The sequence below is a fragment of the Pyxicephalus adspersus genome, chromosome 3 (assembly GCF_032062135.1).
Source record: "Pyxicephalus adspersus chromosome 3, UCB_Pads_2.0, whole genome shotgun sequence".
Classification (NCBI taxonomy): Eukaryota; Metazoa; Chordata; class Amphibia; order Anura; family Pyxicephalidae; genus Pyxicephalus; species Pyxicephalus adspersus.
The window spans coordinates 105,812,561-105,829,180 of record NC_092860.1 but is presented as its reverse complement, the minus strand read 5'-3'; the positions used below and the strand labels follow the sequence as shown (position 1 = coordinate 105,829,180).

Sequence of the window (16,620 nt, the reverse complement as noted above, 5' to 3'; positions counted from 1 at the left end):
TCACCAGAAAAAGCAGTGCCAAGTGCAGTACTTGGCTCTCTCTCTGTAAAAAAATCATTTTGGGTATGATACCAGTAAGGATTAACAAAATGCTAATTATTAGAAACGGCCTTTCACCTAATTGCCACCTGTTTTTTAAAACCTACACCTGTAATATTTTTTAGGGTGTGGAGGCTCAGATCCGAAGTTTTGGACAAACCCCATCACAGTTATTAATAGAACCACATCCACCCAGGAGCTCAGCCATGCAAGTGGTAAGTACATTTTGCAGAGAGTACAGGCTAATATATTGACTACATTTGCTGTAAAGTAGAAGTAAACCTGCTGTATCTGTAAATATTAATCTTTATAGGATCTTCTTGATTTAATTTCTAAATATTTATATCAAATCTGAAAGACCACCAGCTTAAAATCCATTATTAGATATTCTGTATGACTGGAGGATATGCATTATTGGTTCTTGTTTTGAAATGTGCTCTCATTACCCTTTATATTAGCATTCATTCAAATCAATTAGGATCATAAAAAGCAATGACCTGGTATTTAAACTACATTGACATGGGTTTTTCTTCTCCTGTAAAATGTCTTCTACTTTTTTCCTACCTCCTATGTTGGTCAAATGTAAGATTTTAATTATCAGCATCTGAAAAAGAGTTTTACCTTGCATTATAGACACATGCTTAAAATGCCATAGGCGGCAAGTGAGAAATAAGGAAGACATTCCCAGCTCCACTGACTGAGTTTTATTACAATTTAATGTACAGAAATACATCAGTAGAACAATAGTTTCCATAACAGTGTATATTCTCGAAACTGTCTATGGCTTCGGATTTGGACTGGAAGAATTGTTTTTGAAGAACATAATTTTGTTACTTTCCAGATAAACATAAAGATAAATGTCTTGCCCAAATGTTAAAACCAAAAAAAAAAACTGCATATAGACATATAAATGAATGCTGTATTTTTTTGCTATACATTTATGTTTATAAATGTAATGCATATTTTTTGTTTACCAGAGGGCCATAGTTCTTCCTAAATGATGGCAGTCAGCTGAGGTAGAAAACATGTAACAATATAATAAAACAAATGATATATTTAACAAATCAAAAGATAGCAAATATGAGAATTTGAGAGTTCATTGTTGGGATTATATACATAATAAAGGAAATATATGCAGAAAAAGTAGTGGATTTTAGCTTGCAATTGTATAGCCTTGGATACTTCAGTGTCCTCTTTTGAAAATGAAAATTGTCCAGCCATGTGTGTGGTTTTTATAAAATATGTTCTTCCATTCAAAAAGGAGATATTACATTATAATCATCCCTCTTCTTGTAACAATGTTCTACATACAGGTACAATGAGAGGGTGACTTGAGGATATAATAGAACACGTCTGGTTGACAGAAAGTTGTGGAAATTATGTTTAAATAGAACAAATTCAAAAGGCGATTATGTCTTTCTTGGCTCTAAATGGCAGGACCAGAATTCCTGGGTGGTGTGTAGAGGATTACGAGTAGATGACACATTTACACACATTGGCTGTCTGCCACGCTTGCTCAGTTTCACTTGCTTGTTAACCTGTGTGTGGGACTCTGAATTTATTCATGGTGCTCACATTATTTTTGCAGAGTTGTCTAGTTGTGTTTAAAATACCATTGTAACTGCTCATTTTACATGACTGGCTGCTGGAACAGTGCAGCCTGTCATTGGAGTATTTAGTCTTAAATCATTAAAAAACAGGGAGTTTAGTGGAACATCAGTACATTTAAACTAATCCCTTAAATAGTTAAGAAAAAAATATGTTTCTAAATTACTTTATTGTTTTTTATTTTAATGTTTTTTTTTAAAAAGAGTAAAACAATCTTGTATTTTTTGGGGTACAAATAGATAGCAGCATGTCAAATACATAACAAATCTCAGAGTACTTCCATTGATATGGATAATTAGAATATTCCAAAAATGTTGAGTTTTTATTCATAACCCAAAAAATTAGTGATTTAATGTGTTGTGTGCTACAATTACCACTTATTTAGATCTAATACAGGTTGCCAACACTGCCATTTTATTGTATTTCAATAGTTTTTATTTTCAGAAAGTAAGTACAAGAAATAAAAAAAAATCAACAACAGACAGGAGAAGTAACAGCAACGGCAAGAGCAATAACCCTTATTTTATTGTATTAAGTACTAATTTTAAAACACAACTTAAGCCAAAATGAGAAAGGTTTAATTCTTCCATCAGTCACTCTGTGTGGTCATCAATACTAAAAGTGAGCATAATCAAATAGACAGTAATATGACATTTTTTTTGAGAAAAGTATGTTGAGAAAGGGAAAAGAATCTTTGTCAGGTTTGTGTTGCTCTACTAGGGGTGTCTTACATCCTGAGTGGTTATCAGAACAGAAAGGGAGATGGAAACTCCCCAATAGGGACACAGACAGCAATTAAAACCTTAGAAGTCACCCATTTAGATGTTTTATTGTAACATCAAATCACACAATTAAGGGACCCTTCATCAAATTTGACTGCCACGGTCACTGTCTGACTGAAGATCACATGCACAACATTGCTTTTTAGATTTTATTCATTTTCTAAATAAGAAAATTAATATAATTCCTGTTTTACAATATCATTTAAAAAAGAGTATTCATGTTTTTAAAGTAAAAGCACCAAAATTAATCAGATTAATTCCAATAAAAAAGGCAAACACATTTGCTTTGCATTTTGCTGTTGTTCAGGGTTCAGTGTTAGCTCATAATACTGTTTCTTTTCCTCTGGGCTATTGTGTGCACATTTTTATTTTCACAGCAGAAATTAAAGCCATCTCGCGCTGTGTTAAGTGCACCAACCATAATATACACCAGGTGTAGTAATTAGCAGCCACATGAAGGCAGCCTATTTGTCTGGTTCTGCTGCTGTTGTTGAATCCCCTTGTGCCTTCACACTATCAGATAGCTGGATTTAATTGAGGCCACATCAGATGAGGCATTACTGACACCTTTAATTGAATGAGCATCCAGGGAGAATTAACTCATAATATTGATTGGCTTTTAGCCACTAGCTCAGAAGGGTGTCTAGATAGCTTATTAGTTGCTTTTATTTACACCTTTGTGCAAAGAGTACAAACAGGATTTCATGGTGCAATATGTTTTTGTAAGTACTCCTAATAACTTTTTAAACCGGGCTGATAATAAAAATGCAAATGTCGTTTTAATAGCTTTTTATTTTTTTTTTAAGTTTACAAACATTCTGAGTTATTACAGGGCAGAATATTATTACTCTTTATTTTACTAGTATTTTTGGATAGGTTTAATTTTCAGCATTTTGTTCAAAGTAGTTGCCCATCTTGTAGTCATTCTATTTCTTCAGCCTGCCATTCTATATTGTCTGCATGATATTGTGCTGTGTGTTTTCAAGAGGTTCTTTTAAAAAATATTTAAAAATAAGTTTAAAATGAGACCCTGATTGCGTTTGTTTAAAGTATATGTCAACCTTAAAATTGATCTTACAATATGCATTGATGAATTAGAACATTATCTAGTAACGTTTGCTTTGCATATACATTTTTATTAATTTCCTAAAGAGTACCTGGACATCCTGCTAGTTTTTCTCCCAATTCTTATTACAATATTAAGCATGCCATGCATGAAGGCAGACCAGTGCTGGTTTGGGCAATTTTCTGTCAAAGTTAGCTAACTTCACCTGTATCTCCAATAGCCAGATTTGTAGCCAAGCCCTTCCCCTCTGCCAATAAGCTTCTGTATGGCTTATCCCCAGGCTAGGTGGCATGGAATTCCAGAGAGCTGAGCTGCTCATGTACCTACTGTGAAGATTAGTTGGGTATGTATCATGCCCACATGTCACCTAGGCTCTCTTATACAAAATTTACCATAACCCCTCAAACGTCACTCAGGAATGCTTTTTGGGGAAAATTACTGTAAAAACAAAGGCAGAAGTGTCTATTTTTTAAATTAAGTTTAAATAATTTTATTAATTTATTAATGAGGTTTAAATAATTTAACTGTAAAAATAAAGTTTACTGTTTACCAGAACCTGATTTAGCTTTTTATAACCAAGAGTTGGGGCATTTTTTCTATGCTAAAAAAATATGACAGTTACCGAACATTTACAGCGTCTTGTGCATCTTAATCAGCCTATAACTGAGATTTTCTGGGCTGAGTAACAAAGAAAAAATCATCTTCCTTTGATGTTACAGCACGAGTCTGGACTGAACATGCCATTTGCAGTCCAGCTCCATAGTCTCAGAATTTATCTACATTTTTTTAGGATTCCTTCAGTACTTTCATTTGCAACAAATAGGTGTCTAATGTTCCAGAACTGAAAGATTCCCAACTAGGAGGTTAGATGTGCAAGTTGGCTTTTGCTTATTTAGGTGAAAAAAGATTTGTGAAGTTTTTAGATGCTGAAGGGGATGACCATTGTCCTCCAAAACTGTTTTCTATTTTACTTATTTTTGAAAAATTTCATTCTGCTCTTCTGCATGAGGTAAGTAGATCCATGCTGAATTCTACGCAATGTTCAGGTGAAGACCTTTGATGCAGTGTAGTGAGCACAGTTTTAAGAAAGCTCTGATACGCCTTTGTCTCTGAATAATTTTTATCTGAATCATGATTGAATTTACAGCATTTTAGTGCATTTTTTTCTCTTTAAATATTTTATCTTAATTATTTAGTTTATTTGTGTACATTTGACTTCATAGGCTCGGATTTAGAGTTAGAGTGCACTAAAATCAGTCATTTACACTTTTATTGTAGTGGCTTTAGCTCCACCCCCTTCGTTCTAGGGCTTAATCACAGCTATGTGTTGCAGTAACATGTGGCTATGGATATTATACATGCATGCATTCTACAGAGAGAAAACTAAATTGTTAAATGGCTATGTTTAGTGATCTTCAATTCCTGTGATCTTCAATTTAAAATTATATATCGCTAGAGTTACTCATTAGCCAATTACTACAAGTCAGCTATTCGAAAATTTTGAAGTAATTATCCCACTGATAATAAACATAAACAAATTAATGTGATGGTTACCCAGTATTACTTCACTTTCCATAACAGATCCTGGATACAAAGAGCTAGCTGAGGGATTTACGCCTCATAGACTTGCTTCTTCTATGCTTTGCATTTCTTGCTGCTGTTTTCTTGCTTCTCTTTTATAATCATTTCTTCCTTTTTTTGTCCTGTTATCCTTCCCTTTGTTCTTTAATTTGCCTTTCTTTGTACACTTTGTTTCCTTTTTTCCATTTGTGTTTGGGTTCTTGTTGTGCCCACTCAACAGTATCTCCTCCTGCAGACTCCACTGATGTTTACAGACCAAGCTCAGCATGATGTCATTATGGTTCTGAAGTTTCCCTCCAACTCACCAGTTACTCATGTTGCTGCGAATACCCAGCCTGGATTGGCCAGTCCTGCAGTCATAACTGTCACAGCTAACAGGCTGTTTGCTGTGAACAAGTGGCATAGTCTTCCTGGTAAGTGCTGGGATATTGTCATTCTGAAATATAATCTAATCAATTTGTATTTACCAGAGTCAAACATGTCCTATAGACGAAGTTAATCCAGATAACCAATGGAATGAGGAAGTGGGGTCAACAAAATAACCTTAAAATTTAAAGTACTATTAACTTTACTCTCTTCAGTTCATGTGATTGGCTGTCTTTGGTTATTGGTTATGGCACACTGCACCTTAGTTATTCATTGAACCTGCTTACCTCTACAACTGTACAGATACCAGCATACATGCTTAACTGGAATTGGTGCATGGTACAAGTGAATACATCCAAATATGCTTAGGGTGGACGTTTGCAAGTTAAAACAAAATTTGAATCGTGCTTCCAGAAGTGTTCCTCGGTAATTAACTGTTTGGCATAACTTTGGAGCATGGCTCTAGCAATCATATGATGCTGCCCAGAGGCATTGGCCATACTTGACGCCCATAGCAGATGGCTGTCCATTTGAAATCAGGCATTTTCTTGCAGTCTCATTTTACACAGTGAAGCTGCTTACAGTCAAGCATCTGCTTCAGCGTCTGGTCAGATACAGAACATGTCCCTAGCTAAAAAAAAGCCTTTCTACCTATTAATATAAAAAATCCTACCTCTACTGATTAGGACTGCAGAATGTATAACACCAAAATGCAGCTGTATGAATTTTGCCCTTGTACATCTAAATTTTTCCCCATCTAATTTGGAATATATGCAACAAGACATCTGAATAAGTACGTAGATTTAATGCCAATCCTATTTTTACTTTTGTTTCTATTGTGTGCATATAAAAGTGTTACATTTTTGCTTAATATCAAAAATATAGCATTAGTTGTTTATAATCATCTGCTCTTTGCAACACAGAAAATGTAAATAATTTCTAATCAATGAATGCATTAAATGGCACAAGGTTGGGAAAACATAAAAGATTATTACATATTAATAACAGCTGATTATTTCAGTGCCCTCCCTTATATCTCAAGGGTAGAGCTATACCCTAAATGATAAAAACCTTTATCAAGGAAGCACATCCAGTAAATTTGAAAATGTGAATTGTGTTTTGTTAATTCTCTATCTTGTCTGTTGTTTGCCCAAATGTATTGCCTTCCTTTCCATGTTTATCTTTTTACACATTTTAAAAGTATTTTAAGTATAAAACCTATAGAATGAATTTATGCTCTAATCTAATCTTTCCTCCTTCCAGCCCATCAAGGTGCTGTTCAAGACCAGCCGTACCAGTTGCCTGTGGAGATCGATCCTCTCATAGGTCTGTCACTTCCTCCCCTCTTTGCGATTCATTAAGCTCTGTATGGTAGCCCTGAAGTGTAGATTACTGTTGTTTTTCACTTGCCAGTTGCCTGGAATGGAATTCTCCTGATAAACCATTTGCATGCAAATTGGAATGCAATGAGCTGTGGCTATGCTGGTATTTCATCAACTCCCCCTCGTTGGCTTGCCTAATTTGAACAGGCCTAGGACGTGTGTCACCGAAAATTAATATGGATGCTGTAATAATGTGTGATTGAGAATGGCGCATGAAACACTGTCAGGATAATATTGGATCTTTTCATCACTCAGACTTGTTGATGAGCAGGAGCGAGGCCCTGTTATGATGAATTGGCATTCAGTAATGTGCTGGAGCTGCATTTTTTTTCTCCTAGGGAAATTTTCATAATAACAGCAAGGTTCTTCACTAGGAGAAGAAATAAAGCATACTACTGAGGCTTTATCATTAATGTCCGGCCTTTTGTTCACAGACCTGGGGTACTTGCATTCATAGTAGAGTTCGGCTATCAACAAAGGCATCAAACAGATATTGTACTTGTAAATACAATGGTTTTTGTATATATTGCACAAAGAATATGCATTCAAAATCTTGGTAAATTGGAAGTGGTATTTACCATACCTGCATAACAAGCATCTTATATATTGTTAAAACCTAAATATCAATAGTGAAAACGTATCACTTCAAAGCCTTCCAAGTGAACAAAATATATACAATATTATTTTATTGCCTGGAAGTCTTTCACCATAAAGGGTAAAAAAAGCATACATTTATTTGAATACAGTTCTATGAAGGGTTTTTTTGCTTTTTATCTTTTTGAAATGTTTTACAAAACCAATAGCTACAATCTCCTCGTCTCATGGCTCTGTAAATACTGTTTAAGATCAGGCGCCTTAAGCTGCGTACACACTTGCAATTTTTGTCGTTGGAAAGGATCTTTCACGATCCTTTCCAACGACAAGGGGCTGCAAGATGCATGAACGATGCTGTACATACAGCACCGTTCATGCTCTATGGAGAGGGGAGGGGGGAGAGCGACGGAGCGGCACCCTGCTGCGCGCTCTCCCCTTCCCTTTCATTACGATCGGCTGTCGTCCATCGTCCGTGGATCCGGCAGGTCGGTCGTCCGGACGATGGACGACACCGACTGTACACACGGAAGATTTTCGCCCGATAATTGGCCGATGCCGATTATCGGGCGATAAAAATCTGCCGTGTGTACGTAGCCTTACTCTGGAAATCTTTGTTGTGAAGCAATTATTTTCATTGCCAGGACACAGCACTGTTCACTTTTGCAACACGCTGACAGCAGGAACAAGGTGAGTATGCAGAAAGGTCTACTAAGGGATAAGGGTTATATTGGGGGTTAAGATAATGTTTGGCCTGGGATTTTAATAAGTAGGGTTAATACAATATGGTTTCATATCCTGGAACTTCACTTTTATTGTTGGGGTGGTAATGGAGTGAGTGAAAGTGCTCACTTGTGGTTAAAAAGAGTTAATAAAATATATTTTTATTCCATTTTGCCCACTTTACTGATTTAGAAAAACTACTTTCTGGGTCACTTTTACTGGTTCCTAGATCAAAATTCACTCACTGGACAGAGGTGATGATGCCTATTTTTTACCAACAAGGCTGGAAGCAAATTGGAGGTAATCAGAGCTGATTAGCTAGCACAGGAAGATGAATTGATTCATCAGAACTACTATGGTGGAGGAAATACAAAATACAAAATTTTCCAATAGGGCCAACTGTCTGAGAGGATTTTTACTGGAAGCAAATTTTATGACCTTGGAGAGATTTTCTTCAACTTCTGTTGTGTCTCCTGGACTGAAGGTGTAAGAAAAACTTAGGTACCACAAACAAAAACTGCAAATAAAAATTGGGGATTTTACTTTTCCATACTCTGGATCAAGTCTTCATACATTATTACTCCAGTACTATTCTAAGTAAAAGTCCCTACCAACCTCCTACCCAGTCTAGCAGCCAATTGAGCCAACAGGACTAAACCACTCGCTTGGTGTCCTCCCTAACATGAAAGTGTCTGCCTACCTACTGTTAGAATAAAAAAATAAACTTGCAAACCAGCAATGCAACCTACTTGTGCAGTGCAACCTGTTGGGGATTCACTGTTAATTATTGTATAGCCATTAACATCACCATTTTGCCTGCACGCATGAGTAGCTAGATAAAAGCCATATACCCGAAACCGTCCCATGGGGAATAGACCTCAAAGACAAGGTCCTTCCCAGAACCAAATTACCTGTGCTGTCAGGCAACAGTCCCTTGTGCCATACTCCTTCTAATTATTCTTCGAAGCAATTAGCCCCCTCATTTCATTTTTTGTTTTCAATACATAAAGAATTTTACACTGCAAGCACCTTTTATTATTCAAAGTTCTTTATTATGTTAACACAATTAACATCCTTGTGTTACATAAATATTAAATATAACATAAACATTATGTTTATGTAAAAAATACAGATTCCTTAAACGCAAAACCATATGAAATAATTTTTGTACAATCTGTATTCTAAAATGTACATTTGTCTACAATGCATTGTGATTTGTGATTTTTGAATGCTGTGTGATTTGTGTGAGCTTGTGAAGTATTGTCTCATTTGTGTCTGTCATATTTGGCCCTTCCCCTGTGTGAAGAGTCAGGATGATGAGCAGTGAGATATGGTTTATCCTCTTCAGAAGTGGAGAGCAGTCTTCCTGTGACTTATAGTGTGTTCTGTGACCGATGTTCACTGGCTGGAAATGGATGAGCCACAGTTCATTACCATATACTACGCTAGGCTTTTTCCCATCACTAGTCCCCTGATAATATTCAAGAAGAGCAGGAAAGCTCAGCTTTCTAGCAAGAAATAAAATATACACACTTATTTCATGTGCTGTACTTGCAGAAGCTTTGCTGACATCGGAAGATTTATATTTGTGCATATTCACAGAGTTTTATTTTATATTCTGGTCCAGCTCAAACTATATTACAAATGTTTGAAATAAAAGTTTAAATGGGTATCCAACATTTATTCTGCCCACTAACATACTTTACAAACAGAATAGCTGTTGTGTAACTTTGGATTTTGTTTAAACAAAGCATCAGTAACTAAAAAATAACAAAAGGTTTATTTTATGTTGATTGTGTCAGATGCCACTGTAAGACTACTAGGATATTTTGTATTAGTACTAATTTCATACTCCTTCATACTCTTTCTTCACAAAGCGTTATAATAATAGAAATCTGTACTGCTATTACACAATTTTAAATACTAAGCCTTGCATTGGGCATTTTAGTTGTCAGTCTACTCTACTGCTTGTGCAGTTCGGTTTTAGAATCTTCAAAATAGTTTTTAGATGGAATAGAAAAAACTTTTGTTTACATAAGGCAGCAAAAGATCCTATAAACCACATCTTGTTTGCTATATATGCACAATATGTGCAAAAGTATGTGGACATTTGATAACCTCACCTGTATGAGCATGTTGGACATCACACGGCAAAACCATGGATATCAATATCGAGTTGTCCCACCTTTGTGTCTACACCACCCTCCACTTCTGGGAGATGTCTACAATATTTTCAAATGTGTCTGTTGGAATTTGTGCCCATGTAAACAAAATTGTATTTGTGAGTTCAGGTACTGATGTTGGTTGAGCAAATCTGGTTCACAATCAGGGATCTAAACCATCCTCATGATATTCAAAAGGCTTGATATTTTGGAGTTATGCATGCTACTAAACTTTTGTACATTAAGTCTTCATGAACATGGCCTTGTACACATGGGCATAGTCATCCTGGAGATGAAATGTACCCATGTTGTACCCATGTTGTACCCATGTTGCACCCATGTTGTAGCATTACCAGGAACTTTTCTTGAAAATATGTCAACCTAAAACTTTAAAGTACTACCCACATAAGTTTGGCCATATTTAAAAAGGCACAATGATCAGGTGTAAGTTCCTAAACTTTTTCACATATGACATGTCATATAATATAATACATTTAACTTTTTATATAAATGTTTCTATTTTCCATTCTATGCTGGACTTGGAGATCTCTGTTATTCTTTAAAAAAAAAAAAAATGAAACAATTGGGTAGAAAAATGTTGTAGTACAAATGCAGTTTATGTAAAGATTCTCTATTTTTATTTGGAAGAAAAGAGCAGCCAGGCAGTTGTGAGGAGAAGAAAATTATTGAATTTTCTGGCCAATCTGACAGTGTTTAGGAAAAGGCAGACTTAGGGAATAAAAAACAGGGACAAGCCAATGTCACGAAGAAGCCCTTTTTATGTTAAGTAAGGCAAGAAGTAAATTAGCGCAGATGGCTCTGGAAAATAACAAAGTTGATGGCACCCACAGAGAAGAGAAGCATTTGGTTACTAAAGAATTTGGTGCAGAACAAGAAATAATGAAGGAGTACTGATGTTGTAGCTCTTTTAGTTTTTCTGGAGCATAAACATATCATTTTCCTTCATGTAACTCATGACTTCAGCATAGTCTCCCTTTCATCTCCTATAAAACGTATTAACCTTGAGATGGGGAGTATCAGACATGTTTGTACATATGTATCCCCACTGCTACTTGATAACTCACATGTGATGAAATGCAGACAGTCAGATCCAGCTCATGAACATAACTGCATTTTTCTTTTATACTGTACAGATTTCATAGTGACAGACCTACTGTGCTGTCTGGTTTTTATGTTTGATTGCAGTGCATAGGTATGCTTTGCGTGGGTTGTGTGTGTATGTATGTATGTATGTGTGTGTGTGTGTGTGTGTGTGTATATATATATATATATATATATATATACATACACACACACACAGATTTATATAATAAAGTAAAACAGAATAGAAAAAAAAGGATGCAACATGTATTTTAAACCACTTCACAAAATACTTGCTGCGTCTCTAACACTTTGATTTGTAAAATATAGGCAAATAGGATGTATTTCAGTCAATTAAGCTTAAAAACTTGTGAATGCTTTACTTGGAACTGTCTCACAAACAATCATCATATATACCAAGCATAATCAAACTGCTTTGGTAATTAGGGAAGAGTGATTGCATGTCAAGAACAGCTTTTATTACATGAACCTCTAAAATTGCCATAAAACAGATTTGGCATCTCTGTGGCCAATTCCTAATGTAAAACTATTCTTTTTTAGCTTTACAAAGTTGAAATTTGTGTGTAGTCTTTAATTCTGAAACATCTTGTATTCAAAGCCAGTTTGCAATGAGTCATAAATCCAAAAACGAAGCAGAGAACATGATCCTAACTAAACTAAAATGTAATATTTATTATCCTTGCACATTTTATCTGAATCTAGACCATTTTATGGTTAAAATGATGGTTTTACCTCTATAGCCTAAAAAGCTAGCTTTATCTTTTTCCAAAATAGAAAGAAATCTATTTTGGCGTTGGTAGCCATCTTGTAGGGTGTATAATATTTGAGGTTACCTTGTATCGGTATTTAGCAGTCCATTATTGGACCATTTTAAAAGAGGAGTAGAACACTATGGTAATCTTATGATCCCATATTTAACAAAGTTAATAGCCATATGCATACCACTAAATAGGTTCAGGAGAGGTTTATGAATACTGTTAATAAATTTTAATTTTCAATTTAAAATTTGCAACTTCTCCTAAAGAATAGCTGAAGCATAGTGAAATGTTGTAAAACACAATTTAGGATTTATTCTTGCATTGCAAGAAGCAGTGAATGTGGTTTTAAAGGCACATACTGTCACTATGTATGTTTATATACATATAAATTGTGCCCACCAATCAGATTTTTTCTTCCTAAATCTTAAACTTAGCGACTAAATCCAATTGGTTGCAGTCAGTTGCTGCTATTTGGTCTTTACTGTATTAAATGAACCTGTGTTCACCATAAATATTTCCATTCTTTGTCATAGGTAAGAGCAGAAACAGTAATTTTTCTTTACAGGAGTTTTAGTATGATTTGGTCTGTTTACAGCTGAATAATAGTTTTAGAACTTCAGAGGGGAAAAAAATGACCTGTAGAAGAAAACAGTCGTAATGCTGTCGCTCAGATTCTCAGAGCTATAATCCAAATCCCTGGCTGGAATAAACTACAGTACTGACTTGTTTACCCACCAGGGGAACACATTATTGCCTCGTAAAGAAACACAACAGTCCTTATTATTCGCAAGGCTTCTAAAGCATAGCTCAAGGCAACAACTTTATGGTTATATCAACCTGTATTATTTTTGCTGGATTATGGCACACACATCCTTTGGGTGAACTGCTGAATGTCAAGTAGTTAAATTCAGAGATTTAACAGAAAATATGTAGAAATGTTGAATAAAGTATACAATTGCCAGTCCCTCTGTTGGTTGCTACAGTAATGCTTTTGTGGATTTATTCACAGTTTTATGTTTCATTGTTTTAGGCAGCAAGCAAATATTAACACCATACCATTAATAAACTCCAACTGGGCCCATCTGTGCACCTCTGCATCTGTTGTTTTATGTGGCACACATGAAACTAGAAATAGTTGCAGGTGTGATTTTTTTTTCTAATAATAATTGGAACTTCATTGGCTTTGGCCTACTCCTCTAACACATCAGGAGGAGACCATTATTGTACCCAGCTGTACACCTACTGGAACTTTTTTTTTGGAGGATCTTCACTATTGAAATATTTTGGAAGACTGAATATATTTACTTGTGGGAGATTTTCATTAGCAGATCATAGCTGCATTGCAGTTTTTGCTCCAAAGAGTCCTTATCAAATATATAGTAGACCTATTATCACACAGTAGAATACTTACTACTATCTTATCTCTTACCCTTTACTACTTACCCAAAACTGCAGTAGTATAACACGTACACGCGTCAGATGATTCTTGTTCGATAATAGCCCCAGGGTTGATATCAGACGCAAATCTGGCATGTGTACAGCTCTCGTTGTTCACATTCATGGATCCGTCCTGGCATTTTCACGAACGATGAACAATCGTAATACAAGTGAAGGAAGGAGAGCGCAATGGGGTGCCGTTCCCTTCTTCTCTCCTTTACATAGAGCAGAACAGTGTTGTCCTTCATGCATCGTGCAGTCGTTTGTCATTGGAAACGATCAGGAAAAATCCTTTACAACGACAATTATTAAACGTGTGTACACAGCCTTAACTGTTTCTAGAAACCCAACAGCTTACTACATATGTCATGCCTTTACATTCATGTTCAGCACAAAATGTTGAACATATCAACAAAACAATTAAAAAAAAGTATTATGTACTATGTAAATCTTCATTTAAAAAAACATAGGTCCACCCAATAACTAAATAAAAAATGTCAGATAAAAGGGGCAAACTGGGTTCCCCATGTCGGAGCCTTCAATCTTACTCATTGGCCCTGATTTATTAAAGCTTTCCAAGCTGGAGAAGATACAGAAGATAAACTTTCTTTATTGAACCTGGGTGGTCCAGCAAACCTGGAAAATGGATCTGATCCAGGATTAAAAATAGAAGAAAAAAAAGAAAATTACTTTTAAGAAATCCTTTAAGGTTTGCTGGATCACACAGGTTTTCTGATGAAAGCTTTTCTTCTCCAGCCTTGGGGAGCATTATTAATTCAGACCCATTAAGTCACTACTTGGATGGTGACTCATTACCTTTAGGTAAAATGTTTTGATGTGGATGACCTGTCAAACACACACTAAACTGCTGGTTTACTGGCCTCCTATAAAGTCATTACTACACTATGAAGGTGCACAATCAAATGATATTTGCAGGTATGTATTTCTTATAGAGATCTGTTTGGCCTTTTTTCATCTATCATATTCTCTGTGATTTTGTAACATAGTAGAAAGTGTGTGCAAAGTTCCTGTTGTAGTCTTCCTGTTATAGTGGTTTTTACACATGGGCTAGCCTTGTTCAGCAATAAATTTTATACAACCCAGGAATTGCTCATAGGAGACATGTCTGCAAACCCTGGCCAAGTAAAAGTAGCTATTTTTCAAGGAGTGTTTTATTACCAATAGTGTGGTTTGAAGAGTGGGTTGCATTTTATGTAGAGGAAGGATTAGAAGTCTTCTGTTACAGTTTCTGTTACAGACTTGCACAGGAACCATTTCTGCCCTTTTCTTGCAGTATTTTTCCTAGGGACGTGTTGCAGTCCTGGTATTAGCTCACTCTATATTTTCTTAATTGGGAAGTATATTGTCTCCTGCCTTTATAACTACAGGGCCTTACTTCTATAGATGATGTGAATGTATACCCCCTTAAAGAAGGCCTTGTGCTACATATGGGATTGGGTTGCCTATTTAGTTATTTGAGCGTATAGTGAAAAAGAAAAATTATTTCACAATAACACTAAAGTATGTTAATATATTTTCCCTGTTTTTTTCTAATCTTTACAGCAAACAACACAGGAATGCACAGACGACAAATTTCTGACCTTTTAGATCAAAGTATCCAAGTCCATTCCCAGTGTTTTGTCATAACAGCAGACAACAGATTCATTTTAGTCTGTGGATTTTGGGACAAAAGTTTTCGTGTCTATTCCACTGACACGGGTGAGTTTGGTTGATATAAATATGACTAAATACATAGATAGGTAATCTTGACCAAACAGTTTAGAAGATTGACCTAATACACCAAAATGCACTGTCACACTAAAGGGATATGTATTTCCTTACCATGGGGACCTCCATGAACATGCAGGAATGTTGTATGTTTTTTGTATGGGTTTACACATTTTTCATGCTCTTTAAAACAAACTCAAAAGAAGAAGCAAAGTCAAAATACAAATAGTCACCAGGAGGTAGGGGTTTTGGCAGACATGCAAAGTCTCCTTTGCCACAAAATATTTTCCCCTGCTCCTGGAGGCATTTATTCTTTGTTTACAGTGCACAGCATATGCACCATACAGTGTAGAGCCTAGCTCTTTTTACAGCACTGGCCAGAATAGACTTAGATACTGGAGACAATAACTGCTGTGCATGTGAAGGAGTAAATCATCATGGCCCCATAAAAAGGATCTTGGTGGACCCTAATTACTTTACCTCACTCTTACCTGTTCTTTTTTTCTTTGACTTTGTTCCCATTCACTCTACCAGTGTTGGGCTTGACTCACAGTAAAGTTAAAAAAAAAAAACCCTCTGTTGGTTTGTGTTAAAAAAATATGTGTGCTATACATAGATAAATACTAAAGCTAGGATCTGGGGTATGTGACAACACAAAGGTTAGGTACATGGTATATGAAGTTTGAGGTACTCTACCTGTAGGCGGAAAAATATTCATACACAGTATTTTTACAGTGATCAGCCAAAACTTTAAAACTAGGTGGATGCAAATTACAATGATTATCTTGTAATATGGGTAGGATATATTAGCCAGTTATTAATGGGTAAGATATAGGTAAATGGGTAGCCAGTTAACTGTCAGGTTTTAAGGGTCTCGAGTTACATTTTGGAAGTTCAAGACAAGTGTAATATGGATCTCAGCAACTTTGACAAATGTTAAATTATAGTGGTTTGATAACTGGGCCACATCATATCCAAACAGAAGGTCTTTTGATGTTTTTAATATGAAGTTGCTAAGGCCTACCAAAATTAGAGCAGGTAAGAATTCCGTGGTTGTGGGGAAGCTTTTCTGTCTTGTTAATTATCACAAAGGAGCTGTAACACACACACACACACACACACACACAAAAATTGAATTGATGAAACATAAAATGTTTTATTTAGACCATACAGTACTGAAGTATATATGTATGTATGTGTGTGTGTACATGGGAAGGGGAAAAATACTACATGAAAATATTTGAAGCATAATTACAAGATTAAAGCAACATAAAT

General features: G+C 35.6%; 1 protein-coding gene across 2 annotated transcripts in view; it reads left to right on the top strand.

Annotated features, from left to right (window-relative positions):
• LRBA (LPS responsive beige-like anchor protein) overlaps positions 1–16,620 on the top strand; it is a 347,246-nt gene that overhangs the window by 296,219 nt on the left and 34,407 nt on the right. The window contains exons 48-51 of one of the 2 annotated variants that reach the window (XM_072405905.1): positions 165–254; positions 5,312–5,489; positions 6,706–6,768; positions 15,181–15,336. In XM_072405905.1, coding sequence (XP_072262006.1) covers positions 165–254; positions 5,312–5,489; positions 6,706–6,768; positions 15,181–15,336 — 487 coding nt within the window. Of the gene's footprint in view, positions 1–164; positions 255–5,296; positions 5,490–6,705; positions 6,769–15,180; positions 15,337–16,620 lie in introns of both variants that reach the window. The other variant, XM_072405904.1, reaches the window with a different exon arrangement.